The following is a 15,061-nucleotide window of genomic DNA, read 5'->3' on the forward strand; positions in this document are numbered from 1 at the left end:
TTAACGTAGAGTTAGGCCCAGTGGCGATTTTAGACCCTTTTTAGGGGGGCTCAAGCCAGAGACAGAGGACAAATGATTACAGGTTCAAAGAAACAGGTTTAATATCCTGTGTCGCTGTCGCCGATGCCATGCACCTGTAGCTCAGTCAAGGAAAGTTGTATTTTTTATTTATTTATTGTTTACACCTCATTATCATTTGCTTCTGGTAGTCCATGAAGGGACTTTCATAGTTCAGTTTTTTCATATGCTCAATATTTTGCATTTATCCTCTGTTATAATAATAAATACATATATTCATTGTTATCCAGTGAAATTACTGATTTAGCAGGGGGGTTTAACACTTTTGCAAGGCACTGTATCTGTGTCACGTTCTCATTAGGGGCTGAGTTCCCCTAAAGGTCTGATCCTAGAATCACCCCTGCTAGGCCTACTACGTCTTTTAAAAGAGACATTCCCTCGAATGGACCCTTATAGTGAAATATCTAGGCTATTTATCTACCTGCAAGTGTAACGTAACACTACACCAAGTGGGTAAATAAGTATTAATGTATGCTTTGCCCTCATCGTCCACATCCACGACGATTTTTTTGTTTTGGGTCTGTGTTTTGTTACGAACCTTGCATGGGTTTATGCGCATAAAATGCGCAGGAGGCAGCCTAGTGAACACTTTGGGAAACTGACAGGGGATTGCCAAATCATTTCCTTGCCTGGGAATGACGTCCCTCCAGCACAATTCAGTTATATTTAGAGCCTATATATAGTGGAGTCGCCCCCTAGGCTTTGTTGACTCTGCAGCAGGCAGCAGCAAGGAATCACCATACTGAAAGGAGACGTCCAGAAACAGACACCCGATGTGACCTAAATAGAACAGTATTGTTTGTGATCATAAATGTGAATAACTCTGTCTAGCTTCCAATTTGATTTATTGAATTGCAATCGAGCAACATTTGCACATAGCACAACCTGTACATTACAAACAGAGCCAATCAAGGTTTTTATAAATCTACAGTTTTAAATTAAACCTGTATAAAACACCACTATATTTACAGAGGACATAAGAGGTGAGTGGTATACATAGATGAATAAGGTGATGCATATGGTGATATGCCCCAAACCGGTTAAAATCCCCAGCTATGCTTTCTGGGTAAAGTGCGCCCCGGTATCCGCCCATATTCGCTTAAAGGAGGCCAACCTGAGCAGCTAGGCCGGACGCTGGATCAAATGGAAAGTTCAATCGATTAATTTGGCCACTTTTTCGCATGTTCCCACTTGCTTCTTATACGAGGTAGACCGACTTAAATGCGGGTGTTTCGGTGTGAAATAGGAAATGCAGAGATCGTGTGAAACGAGAGGATTATCAGCTTGACTTATTTGGTCGCTACTTCGGACGCGGAACTCCACTCGCTAAAAGGTAAAACAAATGGATACTATTACATACATGTGCGTCGCTTTAGGGTTTATTGCAACATCATACATCCTAATTCAGTTGATAGATAAGTGTGACCGCTTTGTAACCACTGACCAATATTATAGTGGAAATATTCATTTTCGTTGGTAGTGCAAACTACGCCCAGTTGTTAACCCAACGTCTGGCCCTGCAATGCAGACCTTTGGGCTAGACTGTCAATGGCGGCTTAAAAAATGCACCCTTCCCCTTTGAATGAATGATACTGAGTGTGTCCGGGCACTCTGTGCAGACAATGCTGCATTAATAAATGTGTCTTTGTAAATCACATATGGTTAGCTTATAATGGCGAGTTAGCTACCTTTGAGGCTGTGGGCGAGCTCCTATGCTAAGCTAGCTAACAGCCCGGTAGCCTGGTTATTTAAACACAGTGCTCAGAGGTGTTCTTCGCACTACCAATCTGGCAACCTTGCGGGCACAAAGCAGTGGATTGAAGTCAAATTCCTTTTGACTTTTAAGCCGGCTGTAGGCGTTGTTGCCTGCTTGAACACAGCGCAGGGGCTTTTATTGAAAGGCCTGTTTTAACCTCTAATGTGCTAATTCACATAGGTGATAAACTGTTACTAAGTAGCTTGCTATCAATGTATAGCTGCTAATCGGTGTCTCATATCTCCGTAAGTCCTCACCGTGCTGGTGTGATATTGTTTGAAACGATTGTTGCCAGTGATGTAGTAGCTAAATAAAAAGGTAGATACACAGTGCCATCCAAATTATGTCAACATTAGGCAAACAGCGACCCTGACTGGCACAGTCATATTTTCAGGAAATAATTATTTCCATTGAAATCCCACAGCATCATAACTTTACCACAGTTTAAGGGAAGAATCTGCAATCTTCACTATGAATGTGTGACTGTGTTTGAACTCTGCCAAAACATAAACGAGGGTGAGAACCATACAAAAACTGTATCCCTTACATTTCTGTTTGTGCTAAAAATACTTGACTGCACATACAGTTGACTCCACATACTACATTCGGTCATTCAAAGGCACTTTCACTGGCTTATACGAGGAAAAGTAGTATTTTTACAGGCAATGTTGCTGAAATGGTCTGTGACATTGTCAGTAGTCTTATCTGTTTTAGGTAGAGATAAGATCTTTTCCTAATGAACAAAATATACTGTGATGTGTGTAAATCACAGGCAGTGTTGGGTGTAATATCGTCACCTTCCTAAAATAATGGCCTAAGTAATTTTTTTGACAAAATGATTTTCTTGCCTAAATCATGTCCTCATGGTGCTGGCCACCTCTGGTAAAATTGCCTACATCCTCAGTTGAACAGGTCATGTGATTCTACACCTTTAGTATAATGGCCTATGTCAAGAGTATGACTTAGGCTGTTTTATATTGCCTAAGTCAAAAGACAATGTGACTTAGGCAATTTTACAACCTTTTCAAAATGGTAGCCGCTTCAAGAACAAAAATCTACCACTCTATCACTGCATTAATTGCATGATTCAAGGCTCGTCCCCAATTGGTAAGTGATGAGGTTTCTGTTCATGTAAACACAAATTGCCTATGTCACAAAGGCATTTATTCCACTTATGTTGCATAATTGACAGACATTGTTATTAGTATGTCAATAGTCATCTATTGTCATAACATTTTTGAGTGTAATTATTAATAAATATATATTCAGTTTTTTGTGTTTTCTGAAAAACCTGAAAAAATTACTTGGGCCATTATTTTAGGAAGGTGACGATATATGACCTAACGGTGGAGCATTTTTAAAATGTTGAACACTAACAAGTGAAGTAAAAGTATACCTTAGTCAGCCAATACCTATCAAACCACATTCTCCTTTTTGTTTGTCTAGAAAAGGCAATGATATTCAGTGGAACTCCTCCCTGACTGCAGGCTGTGCAGAGCTGCGAGCAGTATATACTGTAACTTCTTAAAAACGCCAGCTGCCACTATTGATGGATGCTGCTCCACAAAGCAGTGAGACAGCAGAGAGCCTCCCAGTTGCTTGTCAATTTTGGAGCCTTAATGTAATGTCATAGATTTCTGCCTGGGGTTAGTTTCTATTGTGTTGCTGCTACTCTGAAAATAGCACTGATTGTGTTGCTGGATTCAGACATTTGAATACATATACAGGGTATTCATAACTGTTTTATTTATTTTTACTTCAGTACCTAATTATCTGTGATATGAAGCTTATTTTTGTGTCATATAAACCGTTTTAATTCATTTCATTTTTGAAATAGGGGGTCGTCAACATTTGGTTTCGGGGCTACTGATTGTTTAATATGGAACCTTTTCCAGAATTCAGTAGCATTTCTTGTGTGTGTTTTTATATACTTTCATTTGCATATAATCTCTTGCAGGTGAACCATTTCTGTTGGTGTTGATTCATGTAGTTTGTTCTGCAAGCTTCTTGTTAAATACAAAAATGGTCATTTTCTAAATGGAAAGTAAAATAATCGTAATGGCATGAAATCTAATTTTCCAGTGAATCACCAGGGTTATTAAAATGAGTAGTTTTTTTCTTTTATTTTTTTTTAATTTTGTTTATATTAGGCGGTTTGCCAATCCTGAGGATGCAGATTTCCCAGCGAGCCGGAAAGAGCAGCAAATGGAGCTAATTGAAAACATAGTTTTAAGCGACAATTCAGTACTTGAAAGAGTTCAAACCATTCACGACAGAATATGACACCGTTAGCGCAGAAAAGGTTTATGCATCTTTAGAAATGTGCTTATAAACGTCTCCTCCATTCTTTGATGGTGCCCCAGATTAAATGATGCTGTGCCAGATGACTGTCTGTGGAAATATTTTAATATAATGTGCTCTTTTTTTTTTGGTTCTGCAGGTGAATCATGACAGAATATAAGTTGGTAGTGGTGGGAGCTGGTGGCGTTGGCAAGAGCGCACTTACGATTCAGCTCATCCAGAATCACTTTGTGGATGAATATGACCCCACCATCGAGGTAAAGAAACTTTGTGTGTGTGTGTACATGTAAGTGTGAACTCAAGTTCCTGACTGTGTCCATGGTTTGTGTGTATTTTGGTAGAACAAGGAGAAACTCCTAATATAATAATAATAATTTAAAGAGTTTCTGTAGGCTCTTCTGGTTTAAGTCTTAAAAAGACACCAAACAGGTTTTTCATAACTTTACATGTGTGCCTCTTCTCAGGGGGCCAACCTTTGCTGAGTAAACACAGCCTCATTATGATTTCAATCTATTATTGATGTGCTGTGGCAGGTTACAGCTCCACTATAGATTATTTGAATACAAGATAACATCTGAAACAAAATCTGCCCACTGGATCAGGTAGTAGTTATTTGTGTAGGATTAGATTGAGTGTGTCCATCAGTGTGATGAAAAGATGGAGTGCTTTGTCACAGTGGAAATCGGGACTTGAGGTCTGTTGGAAAATGGGAGCGACCTACCACAGCTAGAGTAGGGAGAATGCAGTCCTGTGACGTCTTTCAGCAAAATCATTCATACAATCATGTCATGATGAAGCAATGTAAACAATTCAGTTTTAATAACAAAAATGATCATACTATATATTTCTATCTATTTTTTTTTATATTTTGCTACAGTTCACATGTTTGCTTATGTTATGTATAAATATCTTATCTTATTGTGATATTAATTGTTCTAAACACCTAGCCATTGTCATACAGCCTATCTATCTAGGTGTTTAAACCCACTAATCATAACCTTAAGTAAATAGAAAATGAAAAATTGTTAAATGATGTCATCCACAACCATCTCTTATTTTAATAAATCTGATATTTTGCCCCTCTGCCCACTTAATACCAGAATTCTGATCACTCTTTGACCTCTTCCTCTTCCAGGACTCCTACAGAAAGCAGGTAGTAATCGACGGAGAGACGTGTCTGCTGGACATCCTGGACACTGCAGGTCAGGAGGAGTACAGTGCCATGAGGGATCAGTACATGAGGACTGGGGAGGGCTTCCTCTGTGTCTTTGCCATCAACAACACCAAGTCCTTCGAGGACATTCACCACTATAGGTGAGCAACAAGACTAAAGGTCTGCAGTCTTTCGAATCGGTGTGAAGCCAGTGCGTTAATGACCGTAAAAACTGATAATATTTCGGGACATCCTAGTGGCCTAAGGGTGAAAAGTGCTGTAATCGCACTGTCCCGGGTTCCAGTCCGGCCGTGACCCTGCATTTCCTGTCTACTGTCCACTGTCTAATAAAGGCAAAACTGCAACAAAAAAAAGTAGACTTGATATGTAATGATTGTTACGTCCCTTCCCACATCCCTTCTCTGCACCATGTTGTTTATGGCTGAAGACCTTTTGATGTGAAGGGGACCTTTTGACATGCACACTTGTGAAAAAACAATCAATCAAGCAGAAAAAAAACAATCAAGGACCTACTGAGTGATAATTAATTAAATATCATCATTTATTGGATCTCCATATGGGACAACAAGATATATTGTAAACACAGTTATCATGTTTAAATCAATACTAGCAAGATTTTTACCAAAATCTGTCACATCAAAAGTTTTAAATGCTTTACTATATAATATATTTGGTAGTAAAACATGCACATTCAGATTTTTAACATACAGAAAAATCTGTGATAGTTGCAATATATGCATCCAATTAGTCCTAATTAGTTTCAGCATTGAACAAAAGTCAACAATGAACATATTCTTACTCTTGAGTTTTGATTCAGACCTTATTCTATTACTCTGAACAGAGAAAAGCCTTTTAACATCCCTTTTTTGAATAGCCTGTTCCCTCAGTTGGATTAAAATCAAATGACCTTTCTATTATGTCTGTCAATGTCCAGAGAACAGATTAAGCGAGTGAAGGACTCTGAGGACGTCCCCATGGTGCTGGTGGGGAACAAGTGTGACCTCCCGTCCCGGACAGTGGACACCAAGCAGGCTCAGGATTTAGCACGCAGCTACGGCATTCCCTTTATCGAGACCTCAGCCAAAACCAGACAGGTGAGAGTCCAGCCAGAGATGGCCACGCCCTCAAGACTTTAACTTTTTAGTCTGTCACTACACTGCTGGAGTGTTGCCCTGCAGGTCTGTAGAGCATGTTAAATGGTGAGAAGTTGCATGTAGTCTCAGGGGTATTGTCAAAATTAATTTGAGCTTAATCTCTTTGAACCAATAGAATTTTTGATTTTAAAAGTGACATTTATAGGACTGCTGTGTCCATCAAGCCAAGTGTCCTTGCAAAAGCTTGATCATTTTGGCACTTGGATCACAAGAAAAGTTAGTCTTGAGTCATGTGGTGCTGTTGATTTATGTCACATCTAATGGTCTTTTTTTTTTTTATAATATTGCTTGGAAATGTCTCGGGCAATGCGCTGCGCATCGTTAAATCCTCTTTGGTTAATTGAATTTTTTATTTATGGGTGATAATGTAATCATTGCATGCTACTGTGTCATGGATATACGAAATGATATCCTCATTAGGGCCATCTGCAGAGGATCCTGCATTATAAATAATCAGCAAATCAGTAAATGCGTGTCAAGGAGTCTGCATGAAAGGACAAACTGTTGGTAATTACTCACTGGGGGGTTAATGATTCTGCTTACTGGTTACTGATTGGGTGTTGGAAGATTTGCCGTGGTGTAGTCCCATCAAATGGTCTGTGTCGTGAGCATGGCCTTAGGTCGCTGACACATTGATACAGTGATCTGTGAACACATCTTTTGCTGATCTCTCTGACCTGGGGTAAATCACGGCTCCTTCTGGTGTGGGGGAAATTAATAATTCATTTCTTACAGCTTTGTTCCCCTATCCCTACCCGAGTGTACCAATAATTCACTATCCACACAGTGCTGCTGCTGTCGGACCAGCAACTGTCTCTTGCATTCAAAGCCACCTGGTGTTTGCCAAACCTCAGTGATTTTAATCTTACTTCTCTGGGAAATCACCACAGTATAATGCACAATCAAAATATGCTCCTAATGCACGCGCTTCTCTTTTATATTAGGCTAGACAGTTAAAGTGATGCTCCACCCTAAGTGTGTGTGTGTGTGTGTGTGTGTGATGAAGGAAATAGCGTACCTTTTCAAGCATACAGGAATTAAGTGTTCAGTATTAACACGATGGAGTTTGGGTGGAGTATCAGTTTTTGTAGATAAGGCAGGCCAGACATTGCAGATAGACCCGCTTTAAAACATCGGCCTGCTTTGCTCCTTTGTATCTGTAAGCTGTAACACATGCACCCATACAGTATGTCCTCCTGTATTCCCTAAACATTGAGGGAAGTTGTGTCTCATACTGCAGAGAGTGGAAGATGCCTTTTACACTCTGGTACGGGAGATCAGACTGTACCGGCTCAATAAGCTCAGCAAGGAAGAAAAGACTCCGCGCTGTGTCAAGCTTAAAAAGTGTGTTGTGATGTGAAAGGGGTAAGTGTATGCAGCCGCGCGCCAACCAGCTCTGTGTGTGTATGTGTGTGTGTGTGTGTGTGTGTGTGTGTGTGTGTGTGTGTGTGTGTGTGTGTGTGTGTGTGTGTGTGTGTGTGTGTGTGTGTGTGTGTGTGTGTGTGTGTGTGTGTGTGTGTGTGTGTGTGTGTGTGTGTGTGTGTGTGTGTGTGTGTGTGTGTGTGTTTTGGTGGGGATTGTGGAGAAGGCAATGGGAGAGGACACGCGATGAGAGCTGGTGCTTCATGGTTCTCAAAGCTAACCTGCTGGTTACTACTGGGGCTGTGGTGAAGCTCTAACAGGAGGCTGATGATTTTCTTCCCTTTTCAGTGTCTCTGTGTACTGTATATCATGGCTGATTATTATCTAAGGCCGTTTTCACACTGGGTTTGTTTACTTGAGTCTGAACTAGGGCTGCACAATTAATCAAATTTTAATCACGATTTTGGGTTCCCACGATCAAATTCGTGTGATCGAGCGATATTTTGCGTCATTCCGTTCATAGAACGCTCCGTTTTTTTTTTTTTTTTTTTTTTTTTTCTTTGCAAAGCCAATCTAGTGCTCCGTAAACCACTGTCTGATCACGTGCCTCCATGAGCCAGAGTTATTTGTTCCCTGCACCGTGCTTAGTTTCTAGATTTAGACAGTCACAGATGAGAGTAACGTGAGGAAAATTCCACAACAGATGGCAGTCGGTCATAAGGCTATAAACTCTTAACAAAGAAAACAAAAAAATGTCTAACGTAGCAGAGGGCGAGGCCGAGGGGCTTGTCCCGAGAATAGGATCGTCATCCATTGTGTGGAAGCATTTTGGGTTCAAGGCAAGTGACATAAAACAAGAACGGGTCATATGCAAAGAGTGCGTAAAGTTGTGTTGGCGCCACAAAGCAACACAATGAACCTCTTTAACCACTTAAAAAAACACCATAAAGTTCAATACGATGAATGTATGAGGGCCAAGAAATTCGTTAATAAAAAAATAACGTTTGAACAAAGCCGTGACGTGTTTTCGCCGATTCATCACTAGTAGTGTAACTGTAGCAAGCATCTTACTATCACTAACGTTATCCACAGTCATACATAGACGAAACAAATTATATATCCAGCTACAAAAAGCCTGGAAGACGGAAGTAGAACGAAAGTAAAACGAGGCGTTGGAGATGTTAGACTGTCTAAAAATTCAAACAGCCAGAGAAAATCTTACCGTGGTGATGCACATATTTGTACATTAGCAGGAATGTAGCACAATATGGATGTGAAAGCAGCCTATGTGACAATAAAATTTTGTTTTGGTTAAAATCGACAAATGATCTTGATAATTAATCGTGATCTCAATATTGATCAAAAATAATCATGATTATCATTTTGGCCATAATCGTGCAGCCATAGTCTGAATGCAAGTCCGATTGACCCACCTTCCGCTAACCATGCTGGTCTGCTTTCACACTATTTACTTTGTAGAGAAGTGTGTTGTTCATATCCGGGGGTATGTTGCGTAATTCTTTCCTCATCCAGGTGCAGGCGTTGACCCTAGTTTCCACAAGGATGACTGTGCTCATTTAGATGTATACCAGAAAAATGGAGACCATGTACTAGCTGGCAACGCCATGTGAACCCTATTCTACAACCAACCATCTGAACGGGCTGAAAATGTTTTTAGGAAACAAAACAAAAAGCTCCACTAATGCTGCTACTACTACAACTCTACTGGAGGACAAACCCTAACATGGTATCCCTTCAGGGTTGTTATTTTCTGCTCGTACACCAGTGAGGTATTTTATGTCCTCTTTTGTTGGTAAAAATAAAATACCAGTGAAACTCTCAGGTATTCCTTACATTACACACAAGCCATACTTCAGTTGGCCTCAGACCACCTCCCTCTGGTCGACTTGGGCTGCACTCTAGTTCAGAAAGCGTTCATATTAACAAATTTCCAGTCGAATTGTTCCCAGATTCGGACTAAACTACCAGTGTGAAAGCGTCCCAATCTGCTGAAATCAACATGAAGAAAGGGCTATGGGCTGGTGAGCCAACGTGTGTGATTTAAGGAGATTATGGCGAATCTGGGTCCAAATCGTGTGTGTGTCTTTCCTGCTGTCTTTGTCACAACCTGAAGTGGCCTCAGGCTCCTTGCAGAGTCATCACATTTACTGCACTATACAAACTGTTGTAGTACTCGTGCACCTGCCTCAGTTTGGCATCAACAGACACTAGCTGCATTTCCATGGAGACTTTCATTCACTAATAATCAGAATAAGAGCTCAGCAAGAACGTAAAAGCCTCATTTTAACACCTCGGTCAGAATAGATTGGCTTGACTAAAATCATAGCTGTTCACCTGCGGAAGTTGTGCCACTTTATTTGTTATGACTTTTCTACTGTTTTTCGAGTGTTTTCATCTTTCCCAGGGGAACAGTCTTTGAGTAGATTTATATTTCTTAGTTTTAGGGAGATAAACCGAAAGCTCTCCTTCTGTTCAATAACTCTGTTAGTAGAATATTTTTTTTTTTATAAAAATTGATTCAGTACAAACCAACAGCAGTAAACCAATATTAGTGCCAAGCGCTGGATTCATGTTGATCTTCAACAGTTTGCTTGTGTTGGCGGACTGCACATAGACTATTGCAAATGTAAACAGAAGAGGTTTTCTGTTTACATTTGCAGTAGTCCGTCATTTTATTTAGTAGCCCTTTAAACACGCTGTCGGAGTCGTACATTTGATTACATTCAGAGGGTAAAAAAAAATTGCCCCATGTATCTGCAGCTACTGTCAGGGCTGCTGACGGTTAACTTTGAAATACATGACATTACAGTTATGTTTGATCTGTACTTCATCTGTATTCAGTGATTGAGAAATGTACCTGCAGTCTGATGCGTACCATGCTGATGTACACTTTTAATTGAGTTTAAAGTGATGTAAAATGGACTTTGACATTATCCAAGATTTTTGGAGATTTAAATTTGAATTGGGGAAAAAAATAATCCAAATAATAAAATGAAACTGCCATTGATTTATAAAAATAAATGCTTTTCTTTGGCAGTGGAACAAGTCAAGGCTACACATCAGTTTGATTCTAAAGATTAGTGTGTTGATTAGAGTTTAATCTGTCCCAATTTTTCTTTAATTGAGTGGAATTATCCTTTACATTTAGCAGCCTTTTAAAATATCATCTCTGAATCAAAGAAAATTGTCAATCCTTTGAATGTATTCAGGCTGTATAATATTTGTATATTCCATTTTTATGTTGGCGATCATTGGTGTTCTGGTACAAAAAAAAAATATATAATAATAATAATAATAATTCATTCTTTTTATTTATTTTTTTTCCAGGGTGTTGATGATGCCTTTTACACATTAGTGCGAGAAATCCGGAAGCATAAGGAGAAGATGAGCAAGGAGGGCAAAAAGAAGAAAAAGAAGTCCAAGACAAAGTGTACACTTATGTGAATGACCACCCCTTTTCAAGACAGACTAAATAAAAAAAAAAAAAAAAGAACTATGTTGAACAGTTAAAGTAATACATTTTGTACATTACACTAAATTATTAGCCTCTTTCTCAATACCCATCAAACTGAATACTAAACCTGACCCATTTTTTTTCTGCCTTTTTATTATTTGCTACTTTGACACCGATAAGCTTTATTTTCAGTTTAGTGCCAGTTGCCCACGTGTTGGTCCAACAGCCTGTTTGATTTTTTTTTTTTAGGATGATGTTGATTTGGATCATTTTTATACACCTGCCGAGCTGTGAGCTAATTGCATCACAACTCATGTTTGACAAATTATTCATTACCAACTTAAAGTTTTAGCCCCCCACCCCCCACCCTTGCTTAAAAGGTCAAGACCTGCAAACGTTCTGTAATGCCTTTTTAAGTCTGGGATGCCAAAGAATGAATTTCCATCCCGATTTTTGTAAACAAGAGATATGAAGAGAGGACCAACATTCAGCCAGATGAGATCCAAATGTCCCAGCCACTGTGTAATTTCCCCATCTCTAATGACCGCTTATGTCACTGATACAAGTATGCATGCAAACTCCTACTCTTCTCCCAATGTTTTAACACCCTAATTAGCTTTTAATTAGCAGTTTGTCAATGCTTTGTACTGTGTGGGGAGTGATTTCTTGCCTACATGAGTTTTTTTTATTTTATTTTTTTTGGTGCATGCATTGAGTCCTAGATGACATGGGTATTGCAAACTGCCTCTGGTTGATAGATTTAACAGAGCCAGCAACGAGGAACACTGACCCAAGTGGACATCATACAGTCTTTGTTTTTCCGGTTTGTATACTGTAAACTAATCATTACTTGCTTTTGTGAGAAAGAAATCAGCCATTTTAACTTGATTAATTACAAATTCAGAGAATCAGATTTTTACCGGTTTTGGGATGATAAAACGGGACTAGCAGCTATTCGGCCAGAGGCATTTTATGACTGTATATATGATATATCTTATATACTGTATATATCTTTTTATACAGTCGTCTATGCTTGTCACAAGCTAATGTCAAACTGCTTGTTTGACCCTACTGGTCACATACTTCCTGCTTTTCTTTAGGCTTGACTGCAGGATTGTTTTATTATCCTGACAATAATCATTTCATTGCTATATGTTACAAAACAGAGATCCCTTGTCAACATCCTCTTGACCAAGGTGTCATATTTTAGCTCATTATTCAATGTTTGTTAGGTTTTTAAATTTGAGGACTCACGATTCTCCGGTAGCTGGCCATAGAGGTGTCAATTCCTTGCCCATTTTCCTTCAGCTGTTGACTCGTTCGCTTGTGACTGGCTAGAAAGCAGAATGCATCTTTTAAGCAGCTTTCAGGAATATTTCTCTTGGTGTGGTGTCACAGAGGTTGTTCAAAAATCTTGTCCTCATGGATTATCAGATTCTTCCCTTTTGCGGAGCTTTTGGATTCATTTCTTAAGGTGTTGAAATAGTTTGGTGGGCTGCCTTTCAACAGACATGATTGTCCAGCAAAGTCATTTGTCATTTTCTCTCTCAAACGTTGTGTATAGTGATGGTGTAACTGGAGCTGATGTTTGTAAATGAGGCAATAATTTGCCATGAAATTGGTTTTTAGAGAAGATTGCCTGGATTTATATTAAAAACAAAAGTTCTTTCCCAGGTCAAACCATATTTCCATCATATTTCCAAGCTCTTCCCCTGAGGATTGTTATTTGCCTTTTTGTTTGCATTAGGTGCTACATTTAGACGGTAGAAAGAGCCGAGACAACATTTACTTTATCCTGTGTGTGCTCAAGAAATACACAAAATGCTGTTCTAGGGGAGCAATGCTATTGACTCAGAAAATCCAGACATGATACCTTTTGCTTTCAGGATTAATGAATTTTGACCCAGTTTATTATTACCTTTTTTTCATGAAGTAGATAACTGTTAATGCAATTTTAATTATGGAATCCTCTTGTTAATGATACGGTTTCAAAATTAGTTTTACTGAAATGTTTGAAATGTTCCTCTTTTTATTGCGTGCCAACAGCTGATTTCTGAAATGTATCATTTATACCTGGATCATATTTTAACAACCTTTTGTATAGTTGTGATACTGAAAGGTGCATATTTTGTAAATTGTGCTTCATTTCGTTGGTGTGTCTAAATGAATGTTGCTTTAATGGAGTTTCACTCCGCTCTGTGTATGTGATTAGAGAGTGTGACTGGGTCCAGGTCTAAGGAAGTGAATGAATGACCACTTTACAACACACCTGTTGTGGGCAGTGTAGAGTGGTGATCTGATCTCAAATGAGTCTATTTTTTGCCATGAATCTCACCACTCCTATTTAATGTGTAATAAAGAACAAAGTAAAGAGGAACTTAACTTTGTCTTTTCTTATTTTTTTTTAAAACCACTAGACTAGACTTACATTGGCTCATTGCACTTGTGTGATTGCTCTCTCAACTGCTGGAGGACATCGGTAACAATAATATTGACACTTAATGTACACTATTGCAAACGTGAATTAACATTTGGATGGAGTTGTGTTTCATTATTGCTGCCTCTCATGTCTGAAGATCAATCACATCAGTGTTGCCCAGCAGGTGGCACTGTTTACTCATTTTGGCAGGTTTGACTCTTTAAAGACCGCACTATCTATGAAGGGGCTTTTTAAGCAGCTGACCACAGGGTGAGCCTAGATTTAGCTTTTATAAGTCGTGCATATTTTTTCCAAAATAAACCAGTTGTTTGAAATGCACAGGCAGTCACTTTTTGTGAGAATAAATCATTTCATGCATTTGTCAAGTTGATTATATTTGGGGTTTAAAGTAAATGAAGTGTATTTTCAAAATGAAAAAGTAAAATTTCATGTGTAGAGGAGATAATTAAAGTGACTTTTTGTTTTTGATGAATCACTTTTTGTCCCTCACAAAAGAAGAGAAAATCAGACTGATTAAATAAATTAAGGTATTTAAAGCATTTAATTACTATCGTTTTAAGTTTGTAAGAGCTTACATTCCATGGAAATGATTAGCTTGATTAACCAGTACTTCATAAATGTTTCATCATTAGACTAAAGGTTTTTAAGTCTCGGTAAACATAAGGAACCTTAAGTCACTTGGCATGCTGCAGCAGAACGAATATGACCCATAACCCATTTAAATAAATAAAACAAATTATCAGCTTAAACATATACTTAGAAAATTATCACCTAAAAACAACAGTGATCTGGAGATGTCGCATCACGAAGGGTAATCAACTTTATTCCAATACTGTTAAATGCAGTCATTTATGGAAGTGTAATTTAAGCTAAGTGCATCATTTTCATTGTTCATTTGTATGCAAATTCAGAATCAGTCTAGCTCTCTAGAGTAATATGGACAAAATGGAACTTTCAAAATAAAAGCCTATTAGCAGGTACAAAAAGCACCCTTGGTATTAATAAAATATTTGTATTGTGGAGCTCCTTCCCAGAAATTGTGCAACTTTAATTAGATGCATCATTACTTTATGTTATTATGTCCAAGCACCTTATGTCCTCCTTTGGAATGTGTGTGTTTGCACTACAGGTTCAACATGATGAACTGTTAATGTTATTATGCCTGCATGACAATGGTTCGCTGTAGCCATGCTATAGGCTACTGTATCATAAAAGTCATAGTGTAGTATTTCATAAATGGAAGAAACACCTGCATTTGCTGTTGTTCTGAATGGGTCAACATACATTATGTGACCTGGCTTCATGACCCCTGGTTTTGAAC

General features: G+C 38.7%; 1 protein-coding gene across 3 annotated transcripts; it reads left to right on the forward strand.

Annotated features, from left to right (window-relative positions):
- Nucleotides 1-1,140: 1,140 nt before the first annotated feature.
- kras (v-Ki-ras2 Kirsten rat sarcoma viral oncogene homolog) lies at nt 1,141-13,677 on the forward strand. 3 transcript variants are annotated; one of them, XM_036003572.1, is made up of 6 exons: nt 1,141-1,411; nt 4,275-4,392; nt 5,271-5,449; nt 6,244-6,403; nt 7,704-7,860; nt 8,015-10,576. In XM_036003572.1, the coding sequence occupies exons 2-5, from the start codon at nt 4,282-4,284 to the stop codon at nt 7,821-7,823; spliced, it is 570 nt and encodes a 189-aa protein (XP_035859465.1). In that variant the 5' UTR covers nt 1,141-1,411; nt 4,275-4,281; the 3' UTR covers nt 7,824-7,860; nt 8,015-10,576. The 3 variants fall into 3 exon arrangements, with proteins under 3 accessions (XP_035859465.1, XP_035859464.1, XP_031172854.2); XM_036003571.1 differs by lacking the exon at nt 8,015-10,576 and adding an exon at nt 11,174-13,677 and having other exon boundaries at nt 1,142-1,411; nt 7,704-7,828; XM_031316994.2 differs by lacking the exons at nt 7,704-7,860; nt 8,015-10,576 and adding an exon at nt 11,174-13,677 and having other exon boundaries at nt 1,144-1,411.
- The last annotated feature ends 1,384 nt before the right edge of the window (nt 13,678-15,061 follow it).

Source organism: Sander lucioperca, chromosome 7 (genome assembly GCF_008315115.2).
Source record: "Sander lucioperca isolate FBNREF2018 chromosome 7, SLUC_FBN_1.2, whole genome shotgun sequence".
NCBI classification, from domain to species: Eukaryota; Metazoa; Chordata; class Actinopteri; order Perciformes; family Percidae; genus Sander; species Sander lucioperca.